Source organism: Notothenia coriiceps, unplaced genomic scaffold, assembly GCF_000735185.1.
Source record: "Notothenia coriiceps isolate Sejong01 unplaced genomic scaffold, NC01 NC01_scaffold00027082, whole genome shotgun sequence".
Lineage (NCBI taxonomy): Eukaryota > Metazoa > Chordata > Actinopteri > Perciformes > Nototheniidae > Notothenia > Notothenia coriiceps.
Window position 1 is genome coordinate 9,532 of NW_011359783.1, and position 20,276 is coordinate 29,807.

Sequence of the window (20,276 nt, forward strand, 5' to 3'; positions counted from 1 at the left end):
CTGAATTTGAAAATCAACCTGTAAATATAGTTAGGAAATAGTGTAAAAATCTAAATTTGCCTCTGAATATTGTTGATAAGAAATATACAAGGCGTAAAGTGGAAATATTTAGGTAAAGTAGGAGAGTGGAGTGTTAACATTGTATAAGTACTTACTTTTGACTACTGATACTATAGCATTGAATAAAGTTTAAACAATATGAGCATGTGTTCATGTGTAGTTACCAGTTTAAGAAATGTTTTTTTAAAAGAGATTAATAATGTAGCTGGTTAAGATGGAGTTATTTTTAAATACTCAATATACTGCTGGGAAGCTAATGTATAATGAGATTATTCGATAATTTTTCTATTTTGTATTTAATATCAAAATCTGCAGTGACTAGTAAGGTTAACAAAAAAAATTATAGACTACAAAGTGAAATATTTTCCTCTGAGATGAGATGGGGTGGAGTTTGGGAGTATACAACTACAATTGTAATAGGCAACTTTATATTATCCAGTATAAACTCTGGATCGAGATGTCCTGATCATAGAAATGGTTTCTACCAGACAAAGGACAGTCTCTTAGTTTTTAGATGATTTTAAGCATTAGCTTGACAGTCATTATGAGGAAAAGTCCCCAGATTTCCAACGTCCCAAAATGTGTCCAATTTGACAGGGAATACAAATACTCTTAAAAACTGTGCAAGGCTTTTGTCCAATGTACTGTATGTGGAAGTGTTATCTACTTATACAGCAGTAACAATTTAACAGATCAATGCAGCAATAATAATTATCTTGAGACTTCATGAATAATAGTAAAAAACTGAAAGGGAACATTTTACTGCATACTGAACACTTTTACTTTTGACGAAGTAGAAGTAGCCTATACATCTTCAGTCTAAATACGTTTACTTAAGTAAGGTGTTGAGTGCAGGACTTTTAGTCAAGTGCTTTGCTATTGTGTTATTTGTACGATAAGTAAGTGATTTATCTCAGCAACACTGAAAAAAGTAGGGGTACATGTCGATGAGGAACTCAGACGAGGCACGGATTTCATTCAGGCAAAAGGGAAGTCTCCTGTTTCCTGTCTCTAGTTGGGTCCTGTACAGCAGCCCGTGCGAGGCTGTCCTGGAGACCCCGCGCTGCCTGCACCTCTATCGTCTCGGGTGAGTTTGTTACAAATGTAGAGATTTCTCTATTTATCCCAATAACTGTATCAACGCTGCAATATTCGGGTTCTTCAGCGAATCTGCTAACTGCACAGCTATCGCAACCCAAACGCCACATGGCTGCACGGCCCGGCAAACATGGTCATTTTCCACCGAATTCCCAAGCATACCCCCTTCATCCCAGAGTATTCCAACATTTACTCATATTTTGCTTGGAAGCAGAGATAGATAGCTCGTTACGCAATTGCGTCCACACTTCTGAGCAAACAGTACTTTAAGGTCTCGGTCGAGTTGACCTGCCTCTGTGCAATGTTAGTGTTAAAATAATGTCACTCGGTGGTTTGTTTTGAATGTCAAAGGCTCAAGCTAGCTGTGCGTCTGAATATTGTTGATAGCTGGGTTGGCTTACCAAGCTAGCTAGCTAGGCTAACGAAATTCAACCCAGATGCATCAAAATGCTGGAAATGTAGTCAGAACGAGGTTTTGAAATCATACGTTTTATTTAATTAGAGTGTTAAGTAAGTCGCATTGCTGTTTAATGCTGTGCAATGTTACGAATCGAAAAATTATGCATGCAAAAGCTCTTTGAAAACAGCAGCTAGCATGTAGCAAGCCGCTTGCAGTGTCTCCATTCATATCCTGCGCACTGGCTGCTCTGACCGAGCAATGGCTACGATCCGCTGCCTTTAGAGCGGCAACTGGGGATGTGTTGCTCTCATAGCCACGGTTAAATTGACTTTTTGTTAACGTGTTGTTATGGTGTTACTACAAGTGCTATGCACAGTTGTTTAGACTTGTTGGCAATTTAAGCGATAGCCCGCACTCCTAATTTTTCCAGGGGAAAACCGCGCGTTTTCAGTTTGTTGTCTATTGCAATCCTTTTCGCTGTGTTGCAAACACAATTGCGGCTTGATCTCATGAGTTCACAACAACAGGTTTGTTTAGAATGTTTCTTGTTGAGTGAAAACATGACTTGTTACAACTGATGATGAAGATGGGTTTATGTTAACAATAAAAACTTTTGTTTTCTTTTTAAAGTAAAACATATTTCTTAATATAAAAATATTTTTTCTTTCCTTGCCTTATCCCCAAAAGACCCACTGCAAGCTGCATGACAGCAATACGTGATATATTTGAAGTCATTACTCGCCATTTAAATGTGTAAAACAAACCGCAGACATTGTGAGATAAAACAAAAAGTATTCAACCTTGGCAATGATTTTTTAATCACACATTTAAAGGATAACATACAACTTTATTTAAACTCAGGAAAATAGTTGTGCACACTTTTCAGTCAGAAGTGTTGATAGCGCAAGTAAAGAGATAATCATATTGCACATCATGTTGGACCATTATTATAACCATATCTGTGTACATAAAGCTCAAGCAAAATCTTAAAGTTATGCTCCACATCCATTTGGCTTAGATGGTGCACAAAGATGCTTGGGTGCTGTACTTAAGCCCTAGGTAGAAAAACATTGGGAGACATGTGGACAAGCTAGAAGAACTACATGTTTCTATATGGGGACCCTGGTTGAGTTTGTTTGAACAATTATTATTTAAACTAAAAAACCTATTTCATAGCAAATGCAACCTTGATTTAGAACGATTTATCTAGCACGTTTTTTGCCATGGCTCATGACACATGTGAATCTAATATCATTAAAAAAAAATCAAAAAATCTGTTATAATAATAATAATGTGCAGAACTGAACTGTGCTGAAATATTCCATCAAATGTCATTTCGATTTTTGACTTTAAAATGACAATTTAGCCACAGTAAAATAGTCCTTGACACACTGAATAAGAGGAGCATTTGAAAAAGGTCATGCAGTTTTATTGTGGATCATCATCATCTGACCTGGCGAACTCCTGTCAAAATACATCACCCATAACAACCAAATAACTAAATAGGGAGCCAGAATATCACAGAATATTGTATACAAATAACAATATAATAGAAATGTATCTGTTAACACATAGTTCAAAAATATTATTGCATTCTTAAAAGGGTTCTTTTTATTGACTTCTTGAAATGCACTTCTTAAAAAACTAATATCTTTAAGTATATATAATATAGAGGCGTGTGGCGCAGTGGGTAGAGCCTTGGTGTTGGGATCAGGGGGTCACAGGTTCAAACCCCACTGCAGTCAGCATGTCGTTGTGTCCCTGGGCAAGACACTTCACCCCAAATTGCTCCTGTGGGGATTGTCCACAGTATTGAGTATGTAAGTCGCTTTGGATAAAAGCATCTAATAAGTAACATGTAATGTAATATAATATATATTGTCAAGTATTTAGACTTTACTGGACTTTAAAACCTTTTTCATCTTTAACAGTTGTCATGGATGATGAAGATGGCAGGTGCCTTCTAGATGTAATCTGGTAAGTCATCACTGACACATTGCAAGATCAGTTTTAGCAGTCATATGTCTTACATTTAGTCTTGAACTGTTGTGAATAACATTGTTTTCTCCTGCAGTGACCCAGAAGCTCTCAATGACTTTCTTCATGGATCTGAGACCCATGTGAGTATGAAAAAACCCACATATTTTGGATGGTGATAAAGATCAAGAAAAAGGGGTTTGCAGTTGATGAGATGAGGAGTCTTAGTTGTGTGCATTTTAGTTGGCGCTCTCATGACTGTGTGTACGCAAGTCCCTTTCTGATTACACATCTATGCACCCTGAAACCCTGGTCCCTCACTGCTTTCATTTATCCCTTAATGGCTTCCTCTGCTTTATGGATGCCCTTGCTTTTTGATTGCACCATTTATGGTTTCAGCCTGCCTTCCCTTTTTATAAGGCTTATTTCCAAATTGAGAAATGCTAATACTAACGCTTCCCAACTCTGTGTTATCCCTATCATTTTGCCCTCTGTCACTTATCTTTTCGCTGGTTCTTTTCAATCTGGGTTTTTCTGGACTGTCCTTTCCTTGCCCTCCTCCTCTGTTTGATGGTCTGTATGTTTCTCTGTCCTGGTGGCTTTTGCCTGCTGGTTTGGGTGCCTTTGGTTTCTGTCTGTCCTATCCTGGGTGGGTGTGTCTGTAGTTGGACACTGACGACCTATTGGATGGTTCGAGTGACCCCTCCAGCTCGTTCTTCTCTGCCACTGGGGTGAGTAAAACCCCCCAATCCTCCTCCTTCTGTTTCCTATCCATCTATGTAGCATGCATCTCCAAATACCCTCCCTTTCCACTAACATATCTACACTCTGCAAGCTTTGATTTGCCGCAACAACATGTTCCTGTGGGGTTTTCAATTCAGCATTTCTGTGTCAACTCAGTTTAAGTCCTCGCCATCACATCTAGTCATCGATTGTATCTATCGCCTGGTTTCACTTCTTTCCTGATTTCCTTCAAGGGCCATGTTCCAGAGGTCCAGCCTGCAGTCCAGCTGTCGGCCAATGAGCCGACAGGCCTACCCAGAGTCAGTGTTGACCTGGACTTCCTGGAGGATGATGATATCTTGGGAGGATCCCCAGGTGGTGACGGTGGCAGCAATGGCATTGGGACAAATCACGAGCCATGTGACATCCTGCAGCAGAGCTTGGCTGAAGCCAACATCACAGAGCAAAGCTTACAGGAGGCAGAGGGTGAGCTGGACCTGGGCTCGTTTGGGATTCCAGGCCTTACGCAGGTGGTGCAGACACTACCTGATGCCGGCCTCTCAGGGGCCGGAGGGGCTGCTGTTGGTGTAGGCATAGGTGTTGGGGGAGCAGCAGCGATTTTTCCTGGGTCAGCCCAGAGCACCACTGCTACACCTCCCAATTCTACAGCTGACATGCTGGGGTCAGTGCTTGCCCAGCAGGGCCTTCAACTCCAATCCCAGGTCATGAACAAGGCCATTAGTGTTCAGCCATTTATGCAGCCTGTTGGCCTGGGAAATGTGACGCTTCAACCCATTTCAAGTCTCCAAACTCTTCCTAATGGGAGCCAGCCTGGACATTTGGGTATCGGACAGATTCAGGTTGTGGGTCAGCCCACAGTCATGACTATCAATCAGTCTGGGCAGCCTATCCTGGCTAAAGCCATGGGTGGTTACCAGCTGCACCAGTCTGGGCAAGAGGTTTCAGGTGCTGGTTCTCAGCCCGGGCTTGGAGGCTCTGGGGGTGGACTTCTGATCCACGGCAACAAAGCCGCTTTGGGATCTTCAGCTTTAAATGGACCGGCTGTTTGTGTCGGCACCACAAACAGCAGCAGTGGCGGTGCTATGACTGCTCCTGCTGGGCTTCTGGGCTTCGGCAGCACCACTCTTAGTTCAGGAATTGGTCCCCATACGCAAAATCAAGGCCCAATCATGCAGAACGTGATCATCCAGCGCACACCGACACCCATTCAGCCTAAACCCCCTCAGGGGGGAGCCATCCAACCGAAACTTTTCAAACAGCAACAGCAGCAGCAGCAGCCACTTCCCCAATCCCTGCAAAATGATGCTCACAAGGCTCTCGGGCTTCAGCAAATTCCAGTTACTTCTGCTCAGAATGTTGCCTTTCTAACGGGGAAGCATGGCTCGAATGTTGTCCTTAGTACTCAAACCACAACACAAGGTTCTCAGTTTCAACAAACCCTATTCAAGCAACAGGCAGCACAACAATCTGGCAAGCCCCTTAGCTTACACTTGTTAAACCAACAAGGCAGCATCGTTATTCCCTCTCAGACTGTTCTGCAAGGTCAGAACCACCAGTTTCTCCTGCCACAACTACAGGCAGGCGGGCAGATCCTGACTCAGCACCCTGGGGGGCACATCATAACCAGCCAGGGCCCCGGTGGACAGCTTATTGCAAACCAGATTTTAACTTCAAACCAGAACATAAACTTGGGTCAGATGTTGACTTCACAGGGCCATCCTGGGGCCCACATCCTCTCTGGATCCATTCAGCTCCAGTCGGGCCAGATGGGCACACCCACCCTCTTTCAGATGCCTGTCTCATTGGCTCAGAGTGGCCATACGCAGACCCACACTGTCTCTGGTCATGGCCAGACAGTCATACAGGGCATGCCAATCCAGAACTCCCTGACCATGCTCAGTCAGGTGGAGGGGCTGAGCCCCGCGGTCAGCCTTCAGCCAGCCCTGCAGCCTCAGCCGGGGGGGGTCCCCAGCAGCGCCGGAGCAGCAACCATGGCTCAGGGCCAGCCTGGAGAGTGTGTTACCCTGCTTGGTAGCTCCACAGACCAGGCGGCTCACCCCACTCAACAGCATGCAACGCAATCCTCCATCCTCGCCATGCAACCGGTTTCCTCCGTGTCCACGGTAACCACAGTACCCTCTTCTCCGTCCATGTCCACCTCTTCCCCCGTCACAGCTATGGGGCTGGTCCCCCATCAGGCTCAGCACAGTCCAGGGAGGTTACTGTTCACCAACCAGGGCTCCAGTATGATCCTGAGCCAGGAGTCCCTGCAGATGTTCCTGCAACAGGTCAGTGTTCTACTCTTTACACGTTGCTCTTCGAAAAGTTAACATTTTGTTAAAGAATAAATAACATGCACGGCGTGAAATCCTGGTGTGACCTCTTTGGTTTACTATTTTACCCCCCCTTCCCTCCAATCCCCTTCCTCCCTCCCTCCCCCCTCCTTCGTCCTGAAATGGTAAATGTACTCCTATCAGGAGCAGCACCTCCAAACTGAAAATGAGTCAACCCCCTCTGTGGGCGTACCAGCGTCCGTTATCGTCAGCAGCAACAGCGTCACTGCTCCGGCCCCCGCTGTCCATGACAGCCAATTAACTGACTCATGGGTGGGTCAGAGCCACAGCCCTTCCCCCGGCCCCTCCCACATGACAGCACTGGTAAAGCAGGTAGAAATGCCCCTATATGTTAAGCCCCACCCACTTGTTGCTGCTGCTGCCGCCACAGTGTTAGGGTCTCTTCCCTTTCCCCGTCACTGCTCTGTGTTCCTCTTTTGCATCGCTTCCATGGCTCTCACAGTTGCAATGCAATTACTAAGCTCCACAAATGACTTGCTTGCCGCCTCTGTGTGTTTCTAACAATCGCTTCATTTAATGTAAAGGCATGATCATTCCATTTGTATTGTTTGTCGGCCACTTTTTTAATATTAATGCATTATGCACCTCTAAAGATTGTGGGACTGACAAAAGAGACATTTGTCTTCCTATCTACATTTGTTCAACTAATTTGGTATGTTTTTTCATCCATTCTACCTTGTGTATTTTGCAACAGAATACAAAATCCATGCTCATGTTTTTATCAGAAGACCAAGGTGCCAGGTGCCCTTGTTCACCTCTTTACTAACATGTAACTAGAATCAACAAACTCACCTTCATCTGCTGCATTACTGACCAATTAAACCTCATCTCTCCACCCTGCACTTATCCTTAGACCCTCATGTGCTCACAGTGTCACTACCCCTTGTTACCCGCAGTCTGACCAGTGTAATGACACCCACACGATAACTCATGCTCCCCAGACCCCAGTCCCTGAAGTGTTCAGATCACCTCCTACTCCTCCATCACAGGCCCGCAAATCTAGACTCCTTGCTTCTTGTCAACTGTTTCCTTTTTGCCTCGCCAAATGATCATTGCTCCTTTTTTATGTTTAATTTTCCTTAAGCGCTAGAGAAAAACCTGTAGGCTTTTACTACTGTTAATTCACCGACTACTAGATTTTTTATGTCCAGCTCTTTGCTTTTGTATCGTTTGGTGTTGTTTTACCCATGTTTGTAAAATGTTCTATCGGGGTTGGGCGAAACATTTACCTTTTTTGTAAATTTTAAATGGAATAGCACTAGAGTGATATTTGCTATATTCTGTGTGCATGCAGAACGTTGTGTGTGTGATGTTTGTGCTTGATTTCCTGGTTTCCTTCTGTGTAAGTGCCTTATTGATTTTAAATAAGCATATCCAAATGTTTTGATCCCACTTCTTCAGGTACCGTCCAGTGGACACCAGCAGTCCCTGAAGATACAGGGCATGTGCCCCTCACCGACTTTGACCACTCACGTCACAGCGCCCCCCATGGCAGTCAGCCCCCAGCCTTCCCACTCTCCTCTCACTCTGAGCCAGCAGATCCAGTCACCGCACCACCAACAGCAGCAGTCACGCCCTCCCTCCCAGCCTCACCCCCAGTCTCTAACACCCTCCCGCTCGTGCACACCCTCAGCTCACCCTCAGCTCTTCATCGTCCACAACCAAATGGCAGAGTCCCCCCAACCGGCTCAGCAAGGCCAGCAGACACACATTCAAATTCAGCTCCAGCCTCAGCCCCGACCTGCCTCTCAGCCCGCCCCCTATCAACAAGATATGCCTCCCCTGTCACAGTCACCCAAGCCTCCTCCTCCCGCACCACCTGCACAGCACCAGTTTACGGCTCTTCCTGTCAGCACTTCTGCCCCTGCTGTAGTTAAAGCCCAGGTTCCTATCCAGGGCCTGACAGCGGAGCAGCAGCACCATCTGCAATTAGTCGGAGCGCAGATTCAGACCCTGTCAGGCATCGCCCAGCCCTCACCTCAGCAGAAACAGCTGCTGGACAAACTACACCAGGTATTTTCCCAGTTCCTCGCCACCTTCTGCTTATGAAAGGATGTAATGGAATTTGCATGTTAAATTGTACTTTTTCTTACCCTCATGTAGAAAATGTGCACCTTAAAAAAATATAGGCTTGTTTGCAGAATTTAGAACATTTACTTTGTAGTGTTTTTATAGTAGAATGTTATACAATTTAATATATTGAAAGAGGGCTAAAACGTCCAATAAGTTGCTGCTTACTAGGTGAGTACATCTGATATGCTGTCAGGCTCTTTCGCACTGTTTGTCCGTGTCCACTTTGGGAACCAAACAGGTTTATCTAGACACGTGGAAGATAATTGTCCTGATGTGATTTCAGGTGCAGCAGAACATCCTGCTGCAGGCCAAGCAGGCTGCTCAGTCCCAGTCCCAAGCCAGCAGTCAGTTCAGCTCCCAGCAAGATGTGCCTGTCGACAAAGTGGTGATTGCGCCATCAGCCGGCACCGGTTCCCCGGCTCAGCTGCTATCAGTGCTGCAGTCGACATCGGTTCTTGTCAAAACTCCTGCTACAGGTTAGAACAATTGACACTAGTGACACACAGGACCCAGAACACAACACCAAGTTTGTTCCCTTTTGTAACAATGTTGTCTTTTTCTTCTTTTAGCATCAAGTGACTTACAGGTATTCTCAGGAGCCCAAGGGCCAGCTGGAGCAATGGTGAATCAGACTGTCACTCCTGCCAGCCTTACCCAGCCTGCACAGGTACAACCATCCATCTCAAAGGGGCCCTATTTTCCATTTGGGGTTTTCCTCTTTCATATAGTGTTTTATATAGGTTTTTGTGCATGTAAATGGTCTGCAAAGACTACAATCTCAAAGTTCCCTCCAGGGGGAGTTTTTCTCCCCACTCCCCCCCCCCTCTGCCTGAAACGCTTCCTTTTGTTATTTCCATAAAATAGTGACATCACTATGTAACACCCATGCTTATATTGGCTAGCACTCAAACAGATGGAACGTTATAGGCCAATCACAACAGAGCCAGCCAGCTAACCAATCAGAGCAGACTGGGCTCTGGTTTCAGACAGAGGGTGAAAAGAGAGGTTACAGCACAAGCAGCAATTAATCATGTCAAAGTTATCCAGGGACATGCATGGTGTTCATTTTGCATCATGTGCTTGCCCTTTCGCAACTTCCCAGCAATACATATTCAATTGCAAATTGTGTACTCTCCCTGTGTCTAACCCTCCTTCTGGTTTCCCCCTCAGGTTCAGCCAAAGCCGGGGGTGATCAGCTCAGTTGGAGGGATGTCTCTTGGGAAAGCTGGGATGCAGATCCAGGTGTTAGGAACTAGTCTGACTCAAATGACTGCTCCACAGCACCTAGCTCCGGTACAAACTCAGGTAAAGGTCAAGAGTTACTGCATGTTAGTGGAGTCCTAACAGACTGCCTCTAATATTTAAGCTTCAGCTTGGAGGCTAATCTGTTTTTTCTAAATGTTAATTCACATTGCAGACACCAACAATGAAGATGCCTTTCAGTGCAGAGCCCAGCAAAGAAGCAAGGTGTGTGCCGCATGCGTCTTAACGACTTATTGTCACTGTCTCATAATGCAATTTATTTTTAAATACTGTTTCTTTTATACACACCTGTCTGCAGGATGCTAGAACAGCTGAGGAAACAGCAGGGTTCAGTGCTTCACCCAAACTACAGTGCTGCTTTCCACTCCTTTGAGGACACACTGCACAGCCTGCTGCCTTACCATCTCTACCAGGGAACCGCCAATTCGTCTCAAGACTATCAGAAAGGTACCACACTCTTAATAGATGCAGTGTGCAGTTTTGTACCTTTATCTCAATTTCATGAACTTCACACACGTGTTGCTTCTCCTGCACAGTGGATGATGAGTTTGAGACGGTCTCCAGCACTCTCCTGAAGAGGACCCAGGCTATGCTGGATAAGTATCGCAGCCTGCTCTTCGCGGAGTCAAAAGTAAGTTTATAAACCATTATCCTCACCATATGCCCTCTTGCCGCCTCTTTGTCATGGAGTGATGCTGAACTGATTTCTGGCATTTCAACCCGAGCAGAGACTGGGCCCCTCGGCAGAGATGGTCATGATTGACCGGATGTTCATCCAGGAGGAGAAGATTGCGCTGAGTCAGGACAGGATTTTGGCCAAGGAGCGACCAGGTACCCTCCCACTGTCATGGTCAAATATCATGGTTGCATTGATGTAACTGAAGTGTTTTCTAATGATATCATACTTTTTTACATTGCAGAGGAGTTTGTGGCAAACGCGCGCATGTTGGAGAGTGTAGTTTTATCCCAACATAAATCATCATCTTCGGCTCAGACCACGTCAGCGAGTGGAGGTCTAACAGCAGCTGTCCCGGCTCCAGCACCTGCAGCTCCTGCCCTTCTGCCAAACATCACCCCGAACCCCCCGCCTGCACCCATCCTAGCTCCTGCTTCAGCTCCAGTTCCTGCTCCAATTCCGGCACCCCTTCCCGCCCCTTCTGCCAGCCCTTTCCCCCCTACCAAATTAGTTATAAAGCATGGTGGAGGGGGAGCGTCCGTGTCCTGGTCCAGCAGCTGTCCCGCACCCCAAGCTGCAAAAAGCAGGCTGTCTGAACCCATCGGCCACAGCTCCTCCTTCAGCCGCGCCCACACAGCATCATCCTCTTTTTCCTCTTCGTCCTCCAACGCTAAAGCGGCGGACGCCGACGACGACGCCCTCCCGCAGAGAACCAGCAAGCCACCGATGAAGACCTATGAGGCTCGCAGGAAGATCGGCTTGAAGCTGAAGATCAAGCAGGATCAGACGGGGTTCAGTAAGGTGGTCCACAACACCGCCTTAGACCCCGTGCACACACCTCCATCCAAGCAGAGCAGCCAGTCCACATCCCAGCCGCAGACTAAGCCCCAAGTCGAGGCTGCTGTTCCCCACCCAAAGCCCAATCCTGTAGCTACTCCCCCTACTTCAGTCATCAAAACTCAGCCTCCCGTATGCACTGCTTCAACTGCCTCATCGGTCACCCCATCAACCACTCAGTGTAACCCCCTGAGAGGTAACGTTCCCCCCAACGCAGCCTCATTTTCCTCTACGTCTTCCTCTCATACTTGGTCGTCGTCAACCTCCACCTCCTCGGCCCTTCAAATGAACGGGACGTTGGATAACCACGACCAGGGGCGGGTCAAACACAATTCGGCCTCCACTGCCACTCCCTCACAGACAACATGCCGTCTTCCCCTTCGAAAAACCTACCGAGAAAACATTAGTCCCCGAGTCCGACCCGGCGTCCCAGGGGGAGGAGACGAAAACTTGTCCTACCCCAAACCCACGCCTTCACCCCCGAGGCACGAAGCCTCATCCCCTCCCTCAGAGCGGACAGTAATAGCCAGTGTGAAGGTAGAGAAAAGAGGGAGGGAGGCCTCGCACCCTCACACAGAGTCGAGCCACGACACAGGCCGTTTAGGTAGTGCAATGCAGGGGCTGGAGGAAATGGACGAGGTGTTTAACCGCGGTATCAAAACGCAGCACCATCACCTCCAGCCGCCCCTGGACAGAGAGGGGGCGAAGGAGAGAGGGGATGAGCACACAGACCAAGAGACTGATGTAAGTAAATACAAGAGGGCGAGTGGGAAAAATAGACATAGGGCAGGTGGGACGTTCAGAATGGACCAGCATGCCCCTGGGCCTCCCTCCCCAGAGTCCTCCTTTACACGGGACTCTTTGCTCCCTGCCAAGCGCTGCAAGTCGGACTCCCCCGACATGGACAACGCCAGTTTCTCCAGCGGCAGCCCCCCGGACGACTCTCTGAATGAGCACCTGCAGTGTGCCATCGACAGCATCCTCAACCTGCAGCAGGAGCCCACTGCCCGCATTAAAGGGGGGGGCAGCAGGTCACATCAAAGCCAGCGCCCGGGGGGCTCGGCAGCCTCGTCCCACAGACCCTCAGTACCACCCTCCTCCTCCGCCTCCTCGTCCTCCTCCTTGGCCCAGCACCCTCAGGTTGGTGGCCGCGGTCACAATGGCAGCCTGGTGCCGCAGACTCACAGCAGATAACAGCCCCTCAGCCCCAGGCCAGGCTGACGGGGGATGGGGGGCGGGACTGAGAGAAAGATTTAAAGGCAGTGGAAGCGGGGCACTGAAGACAGTATCACTGTTCTACTCTGCCATGCTGTGTTTGCTTTGTTCGCCCATCTGAATTGTCCAGACATCTCTTTGTCATTCACTGTCCGGTGTAGCGTGTGGTCAAAGCAGGTAAAACTGCTCTCTGTGAACTGAAGGCGCCTGGTATTTTGTACGTGTTATCTCAGCTCTCGAGCCTGAGTAACAAGATGAATTTGTCACAGGATGATGTTCTCTATTTCTCCCTCTCCTTTTACACTTCAGATCTTTTCTTTTTTCTCATTCAGTATTCATACATTCCTTTCATATGGCCTGAGCACCAGTCACTGATTCACACAGTTCATCTCCTGGTTTGAAAGGTGTCTCAAGCAGCTCATTGAAACAGTTAGAAAGTCATCAACTCTTTTCACCTTGAAAATTGAGTACATACTTTAAAAATCTTCAAAATACGTGCAGTATGTTCAATTACTAACCAAATTGGACTCCTTATCAGAAAGATAATGTTGCCCTGCAGATGCAAACAGCACATGGTGAATTGATACAGACCACCTATATTCAAAATACATTTCCTTATACACAAGGCAACTACTCTTATCTGGAAATCTATTGGCCTCCTGGCCTCCATTTAAAGTCAATGTTATAAAATGTGATATTATTTTTGACTCCCCTTGGGTACAGTAAGACTGAAGATGTTTATGAAATGTTGTAAGAGAACTTTTTTTCTGTTTCTGATGCCAGATGATTTTTTGGGTTCTTGTTGTTAGAACACACACACACACACACACACACACACACACACACACACACACACACACACACACACACACACACACACACACACACACACACACACCTACCTGCCTCCCTGTGGCTGGGGTTCAGATTTTATGCATTTCAGTCAGCAGGGGGCAGGCCAGTTTTAAATGTTGTATTTCTGTCTTCTCAGCCAGTCTGTCTCATCTCTCTGCCACTGTATCCCTGCCTCCCATCTGTTTGTCTTATTTTCTTTTTCTTTAAGCCTGGTGGACAATTCCAACGCAAACACAGCACAAGCATTGAAACGGAAAAAAAGGAACAATAATAATGTACAAAAAGACCGTAAGAGAATTTGAAGTATAGTATTACAGATTAATTTTGTATTGTATTTATTGTGTATAATGACACTTTTTAAAAAGAAATGTACATTTAGTAAAACTGTAAATTAAACCTTGCTTCTTTTATGAAACATTGCAACTTCTCCAGTCATTTGTCCAGCTATCAGGGTGCTTTGCATGACTAATGATGACTGAGCAGCAGTGTTGTATGATGATGGTGGTGTTATCTATCAGACAGCCAGCAGGCGGTGCACAGAAGTGGAAAAGTAGCACTGGTTTGTGTGCTTCATCGCCTCAAGGGTTCAAAGAATTTGGGAGGAGCGAGAGGGGTTAGGCTGATGAGAGGGAAATCACATCTGTAAACTTATGCCATGTTACAGTAGATCGACTAGGAAAAGGGAATTAAGGAGTTAAGAGAGGTGCAGCACCAGGTTGTGATTATCAGGCAAAGTATGCATAGGGACACCGAGGCTATGTCATGTTTTGTAAAAAAAAAAGACTCCACCCAAATAATTTATTCACAGCCCCCTCCTCCAAGTCCACGCCTTCTGACCACAGCTCCGCTCATCCCTGCCCCGAGCCTAGTATTGCCCACAGTGTTGCCAGGCATCCCTGCAAGAGAAGTGCACTCAAACTTGTAGAAGCAAAGCAGGGGGAGAGAGGACAATTGTGTGTCTCACTGTCTGACTTGTGCTCCTACAGCACGCAGAGTGAGGAACCTTTTGCCAGATCTGGAGCTCATCTGAAAGACATTAAAGCCAGGAGAAGAATGATTCCTCTGTAATCTAGCTCCGTTGACGCTCCACCGAGGGCTCCTATTCGCTGTCAGAGCTACACCCATACATGTAGCAGCAGCTCCTCAGCAAAAGAGTGTTTTTGTCTCCTTAAATATTTTCCAATCTCCAGAGGGCGAGACTGCAGAGGGAGATCAAGACGCTGGAAGAAGTCTCCATAACAACTTGGTAAATACTTTTTTTTCTTATAACATGACTTTAATGATTCACTTTTATTTAAACTTCAATACATCCAGATTGTGGTACAGTAGTGGAAACTTAGTCATGGTGGCATTTGAGTGCAATATCACAACTTAGCTGCGTAATTGGTAACAGGAAACTTTTTGAACAACTTTTTCCATTGCTCCATTAGGATGTTGAAGTATGACTCCCCTGATACTTGTTGCTGCTGCATGTTACATTTCCAAAACTGTGTTGCAATTGTGGTGCCCAAACCCACAAGGCATTTTCCACCATCCCTAAACTTTAGAAATTGGTCCCAGACCCATAAACCAAGCCTTTAATTCTGTAAAGCAACTTTTACTCAGTTCTTTTGTGTGTAATGGCAGTAAATTCACATTGTAATGTTTCTCCTGATGATCTCCAGGGTTCGCCATTTTGACAAGAAATTTTTTCCACACTGGTCTTGTGACATGTCAGGACTGTATTCTCCTCTCGGCACTTACATTTTCTTGTCCTAGTTTAAATAGGATTAGGGAGAAGATCTGCACAGATGAGTGAACGTCTGCTGACACGTGTCTTATCTTTGCTTCTGATAATAAGTAGTGCCTTCAGCTTCTAACACAGTGTCTCTGTTTATATAGACTAAAAGGAAAAAAAGTGACCTAAATGTTTCCTTATATAGACCTCCCTGTGAGATTTTCTTCTTTAGCATAGCCATGCGCAGGGAGATAAAAGGAATGTCTTACTCATTTCACTGTGAAGAAAATTATGTGGGCCTATGCACATCCTGACGCAGGGCTGGGTTTCCAAGTTTTCCAGCCTGAACACTAACTTTTTCCAGGCATGCACTGACAATGCTTGGCAGACTCCTGTTGGGCTGAAGCTCCCTCCAGATCCTCGCTCCAGGCGGTGGCACACTTACATCACCAGGTGCAAAGAAGACTGGATTCATCTTCTTTTCTGTCCACATTACAGGCACTCAAAGTTATCGGTGTGGGCCACAGGGGAAGATACTGACTTCAAACGACATATCAGCCCTATCGTTCCTCTGGACGTGTGCAGAGGAGGTTTCAAGGCCAAGTGAGCACTGTTCGCATAAATACAGGAAGCACCTGAAGCTCTTTCCAAGGTTCAGGAAAGACGACAACGGACACAGTTGCGCATATTTTTGTACAAATCATCTAGTTAGTCAATAAACGAAATGTCACGCTGGGGGAGGAAAAATGTGAAAAAGGCTCCTGAGGTGATCCGCACGGTGACAGAAGGCCTCAAGTCCTTGTATCGTAAGAAGCTGCTGCCTCTGGAGGAGTACTATGGTTTCAATGACTTCCACTCTCTCAGTCTGGAGGATGCAGATTTCGACAATAAGCCCATGGTGCTGGTGGTGGGGCAGTACTCCACTGGAAAGACAACCTTCATCAAGTAAGACGTTACGGCTCTGCATCAAACACTTTTAAATTGTGTGTGCGTTCGTTTTCCAGTACTGATAATGACAAGTTACATGTGTGATTGACAGGTATCTTCTGGAGCAGGATATCCCAGGGAGCAGGGTGGGACCTGAACCCACCACCGACTGCTTCACAGCGGTCATGCACGGGGAGGTGGAGGGCGTCATCCCCGGGAACGCCCTTATCGTAGACCCCAACAAGCCTTTCCGCAAACTCAACCCTTTTGGAAACACCTTCCTCAACAGGTGAGAGTGGGGGGGTTTGTTCACACTGTTGGTCTATTCCACACAGTGTTGTGTAATGTTTCCGCTGAGGGAGCCAGATAGATATCAGCACGAAATGGATAGACTGTGAGAGAACCCGGGGAAGGAAAGATAACAGAAAGATTTTAGGCTTTATGGAATTTCAAGCCCTCGTGCCAAATTTTAGAGCAGGGAGGCACTTTCCTTATTTGTGGAAAAACGGAGAAAGGGAGCGACATCACTGGACAGGGTGATGAAAGCTAATGTACTCAGACAGGAACTGATATGTACGCAAGTTCAGAGTCGAGGTCAGAGGGCTCCATAGCCCCTCGGGGCTAAGATAAATAAATGAAGTAACAGTTTGTGTGAGGCCCAGGGAACCTGTAAGAGCAAGCTTACGTTCTTTCCAATACTCTGTTTACCGTCTGGGCTGCCAGATTTGTGTGTCTTTTTCCAAGATTGAAGTCACATGTTTCACAATTAAGTGCTGTATGAAACGCATACAGTCGTACTATTGATGGTTCTTTTACGTGAAAGCTCTGATGGCAGTTTTCCGGAGTCCCCCTCTCCCTCTGCAGGGTGTGTTTGTGAACGTATTTGCGTCTCCACTTGTGCTTTAACTTCCCGTTCTGGGACCGGTGGGCTCGTTAGTTCCATGAGCCGCAGGAAGTGGTGTTGTTGTTCTAAGCCTAACATCGTTAGCGGGCCTTATTGTTTGATTCTGGCAGTGGTGGTCATTTTCCTTCAGGAAGCCCACAGCAATGAGAGGCCTGCTTGAACACAATGGTCTGCACAGGGAGGGGGGGGGGGCTGCTTCCAATCTGCAACTTAGATCACGTTGGCTTCTTTGATAAGAGTTAACAATTTTTCACATGATTTAGATTCTATCCTTCTGCTCTAAACAAAACCGACCTCTGAGCTTCTGGTTGTTTATGTCTGCTGATAAAATGTAACACAGGTTCCAGTGCGCGCAGATGCCCAACCAGGTCCTGGAGAGTATCAGCATTATTGACACACCAGGGATCCTGTCCGGTGCTAAGCAGAGAGTGAGCCGAGGTGAGGGGCCTTACAAAGGTGAGGAGAGGGGATATGGGGGTCCTGCAGAGACGCACTTCCCTGAACGTCAGCTCATAAACTCATCTCCTTGGCACGCCTCACCTAACTCATGGGACCAGTTTACTCTGTCACAATAACTCTTGGCTGCAGGGCGAGGAAACATCTTAGCAGTACGCCGAGCAGCCAAAACAACATAATAAGGAACAGAGATGGTACAGACAAATATTCTGTCAGCACATCTGCAAGAATGTACCGTTGAGAAATCATCATCATCATCATCATCTATTCATCCACGCTTTAAGTAACCCCTTATATCAAGTCAATCTGCATGAGCAACTAACAAGTTTCAACGATCAGTACATCCAAATTGTGAAAAACCTTTCCTTACTTATAACTGTTGGTGTTTTGTTTTATCCGCTGAGGAACATCTATGGGATTTCTGCTTCCACCTTAAAGGGGCCCTTTTATGCTTTTAAAAAAAAAAAGAAAGAAAAAGAATGTCTCTCCTACACTCCTTCCCCCCTGCATGAAACGCCTCAATTGTAGTCCTATCTACTTCCGTAACATAGTGACAACCCTACGTAACACTGCCTGTTCTATTGACTAGCGCTCCAACACAATGTTCGTGATAGGCGAAGGGGCTGGACATCTCTTAGGGTTGACCAGTCAACAGAGCCGGCCAGCTAACCAATCAGAGCAGACTTGGCTCTGGTTTCAGACAGAGGGTGAAAAGAGGCAGTATGAGAAAAATAATAAGGATAAAGCATGGAAACATGTCACCGTACAGACAAAACATAAATATGAACCTGAAAATGAGCATCATAGGGCCCCTTTAAGGACAATGGAGGTGAATGGAATGTTGCTTGTGTTGCTCACAGCTCTGCAAAATAACAAAATCAGTTCGAGTTTCTCTGAATAATCCAAACTATTTGTTTGGTAAGCAGGAAGAGTTCCAACCATAATTTATCACAGTGAAGATTGTGGGTTATTCAGGGTCACTGGGACAAAGATGATACTGTTCTGAGCACCACAAACAGTAGTCACATTGAACGAAAACTCAGAGATAGATAAATTAACACCATAAAAACCAAAAATGCCTATACCATAGGAGCTAAGTGAGAAAATATGCATTTTTGTCATTTGGGTGAACTGACCCTTTTAGTTTGATTGTGTTGATAACTCAAAAATATGAAAATTGGTTGCGATACACTTTTAGAGTGGTTATAGAATAATGTTTTTTAATTTAGCAAAAGTAGCAAAACCAATGTTAAGATAAACACAAACAATGTTAAGATAAACACAAACACAAAAATTCAGAGGCACATATGCTGAATGGGCCATTTCAGAATTCAGATTACTTTAGTATTCAAAATCTGTTAATTTTGAAAAAAAAAAGTTAATTAGTAGCTGCAAATAAATGGAACAACAAGTAAAGTACAGGTAGCTCCAAATTATACTTGCTTGAGTAAAGTTCTTAGCAACTTGCCACCACTGGACTTTTAAAGATTTCTCCATGTTAAAAGCCAAATCATTATTTTTAAATCGTGGTATGTTGCATACACTGACGCCCTGGTGTCTGCACATACAGATAGGAGGTGTGAAGGGTTGGTGTCTGAGTGGACCTTCTTCCCTCTCCTGTTCTTTTTTTGTTCAGCTCATACCACTTAGGTTCCCAAATATCTAAGTTATTAAACAATTGTCTATCTGAACAGGCTATGACTTCCCAGCCGTGCTGCGCTGGTTCGCGGAGCGCGTCGACCGCATCATCCTGCTCTTTGACGCCCATAAACTGGAGATCTCTGACGAGTTCTCCGAGGCCATCGGGGCCCTGAAGGGCAATGAGGACAAGCTACGCGTGGTTCTCAACAAAGCCGACATGGTGGGCACCCAGCAGCTGATGAGAGTGTACGGTGCTCTCATGTGGTCCCTGGGGAAGGTGTTCGGGACCCCTGAAGTTCTGCGAGTCTACATTGGCTCCTTCTGGTCAGAGCCGCTGATGGTGACGGACAACAGGAAGCTGTTTGAGCTGGAGGAGGAGGATCTGTTCAACGACATCCAGAACCTTCCTCGCAACGCAGCCTTACGCAAGCTCAATGACCTGGTGAAGAGGGCACGTCTGGTCCGGGTAAGTTTTGTTGGCTTGTCAACGTGTTTGCTACATGATTACTGACTTGTTAGGGGTGTTCCAATCTTGTGTTTTTTCTTAATCCCAGGTCCATGCCCACATCATCAGCTACCTGAAGCAGGAGATGCCCTCCGTCTTCAGGAAGGACAATAAGAAGAAAAATCTGATCTACCAGCTGCCAGTGATTTTCTCCAAGATCCAGCTGCAGCACAACATTTCTGCGGGAGACTTTCCAGATTGTACTAAAATGCAGGTTAGTCTCTACTGGGCACATCTGTACGACCAAATGAAGACTTTGCTTTAAAGGTCCCCTATGATACTGTTTTTCATCAATATATTATAGGTCTCAGATATATACAAAACATGTCTCTGGAGTGTTTGGCTCGAAATACCGAACAGATCACCCATTGCAGCATCCCATAATCCCCTCTGTTTCAGCCCTGTTTCAAAAGTGCTGATTCTCTGTCTGTTACTTTAGATGAAAATAAGGAGCCACTCCCCACGCCCCTCTGAGAGAGATTTGGTTAGAAAAAACACAATGGTGCTCTAGGAGGAGATTCAGGTGATAAGGTGGGGGTGGGGGTGGGGGACCTTGGTTGCTGATTGGCTAATG

General features: G+C 46.0%; 2 protein-coding genes across 7 annotated transcripts in view; both read left to right on the plus strand.

The window, feature by feature from the left end:
- Positions 1–1,095: 1,095 nt before the first annotated feature.
- bicra (BRD4 interacting chromatin remodeling complex associated protein) lies at positions 1,096–14,050 on the plus strand. Of its 5 annotated transcripts, none has more exons than XM_010785077.1 (15): positions 1,096–1,147; positions 3,490–3,535; positions 3,633–3,678; positions 4,201–4,266; positions 4,513–6,567; positions 6,757–6,945; positions 8,035–8,646; positions 8,990–9,182; positions 9,276–9,373; positions 9,877–10,011; positions 10,124–10,173; positions 10,268–10,416; positions 10,506–10,600; positions 10,695–10,800; positions 10,890–14,050. In XM_010785077.1, the coding sequence occupies exons 2-15, from the start codon at positions 3,495–3,497 to the stop codon at positions 12,674–12,676; spliced, it is 5,622 nt and encodes a 1,873-aa protein (XP_010783379.1). In that variant the 5' UTR covers positions 1,096–1,147; positions 3,490–3,494; the 3' UTR covers positions 12,677–14,050. The 5 variants fall into 5 exon arrangements, with proteins under 5 accessions (XP_010783379.1, XP_010783380.1, XP_010783381.1 ...); XM_010785078.1 differs by having other exon boundaries at positions 10,698–10,800; XM_010785079.1 differs by having other exon boundaries at positions 6,757–6,936.
- Positions 14,051–14,402: 352 nt separating this feature from the next.
- ehd2b (EH-domain containing 2b) overlaps positions 14,403–20,276 on the plus strand; it is a 7,542-nt gene continuing 1,668 nt past the window's right edge. Inside the window, exons 1-6 of one of the 2 annotated variants that reach the window (XM_010785083.1) lie at positions 14,403–14,798; positions 15,768–16,214; positions 16,309–16,485; positions 17,441–17,556; positions 19,251–19,663; positions 19,752–19,916. In XM_010785083.1, the coding sequence (XP_010783385.1) occupies positions 15,994–16,214; positions 16,309–16,485; positions 17,441–17,556; positions 19,251–19,663; positions 19,752–19,916 (1,092 nt within the window). In that variant the 5' untranslated portion in view covers positions 14,403–14,798; positions 15,768–15,993. The remainder of the gene's footprint in view (positions 14,799–15,767; positions 16,215–16,308; positions 16,486–17,440; positions 17,557–19,250; positions 19,664–19,751; positions 19,917–20,276) is intronic. The other variant, XM_010785084.1, reaches the window with a different exon arrangement.

Excerpts from the sequence above, each read along its gene's own strand:
- bicra (XM_010785077.1), top strand. The coding sequence starts at position 3,495 with ATGGATGATGAAGATGGCAGGTGCCTTCTAGATGTAATCTG. Across the intron at positions 6,568-6,756 it reads TGCAGATGTTCCTGCAACAG|GAGCAGCACCTCCAAACTGA; the intron begins GTCAGTGTTCTA and ends TACTCCTATCAG. Across the intron at positions 9,374-9,876 it reads GCCTTACCCAGCCTGCACAG|GTTCAGCCAAAGCCGGGGGT; the intron begins GTACAACCATCC and ends TTTCCCCCTCAG.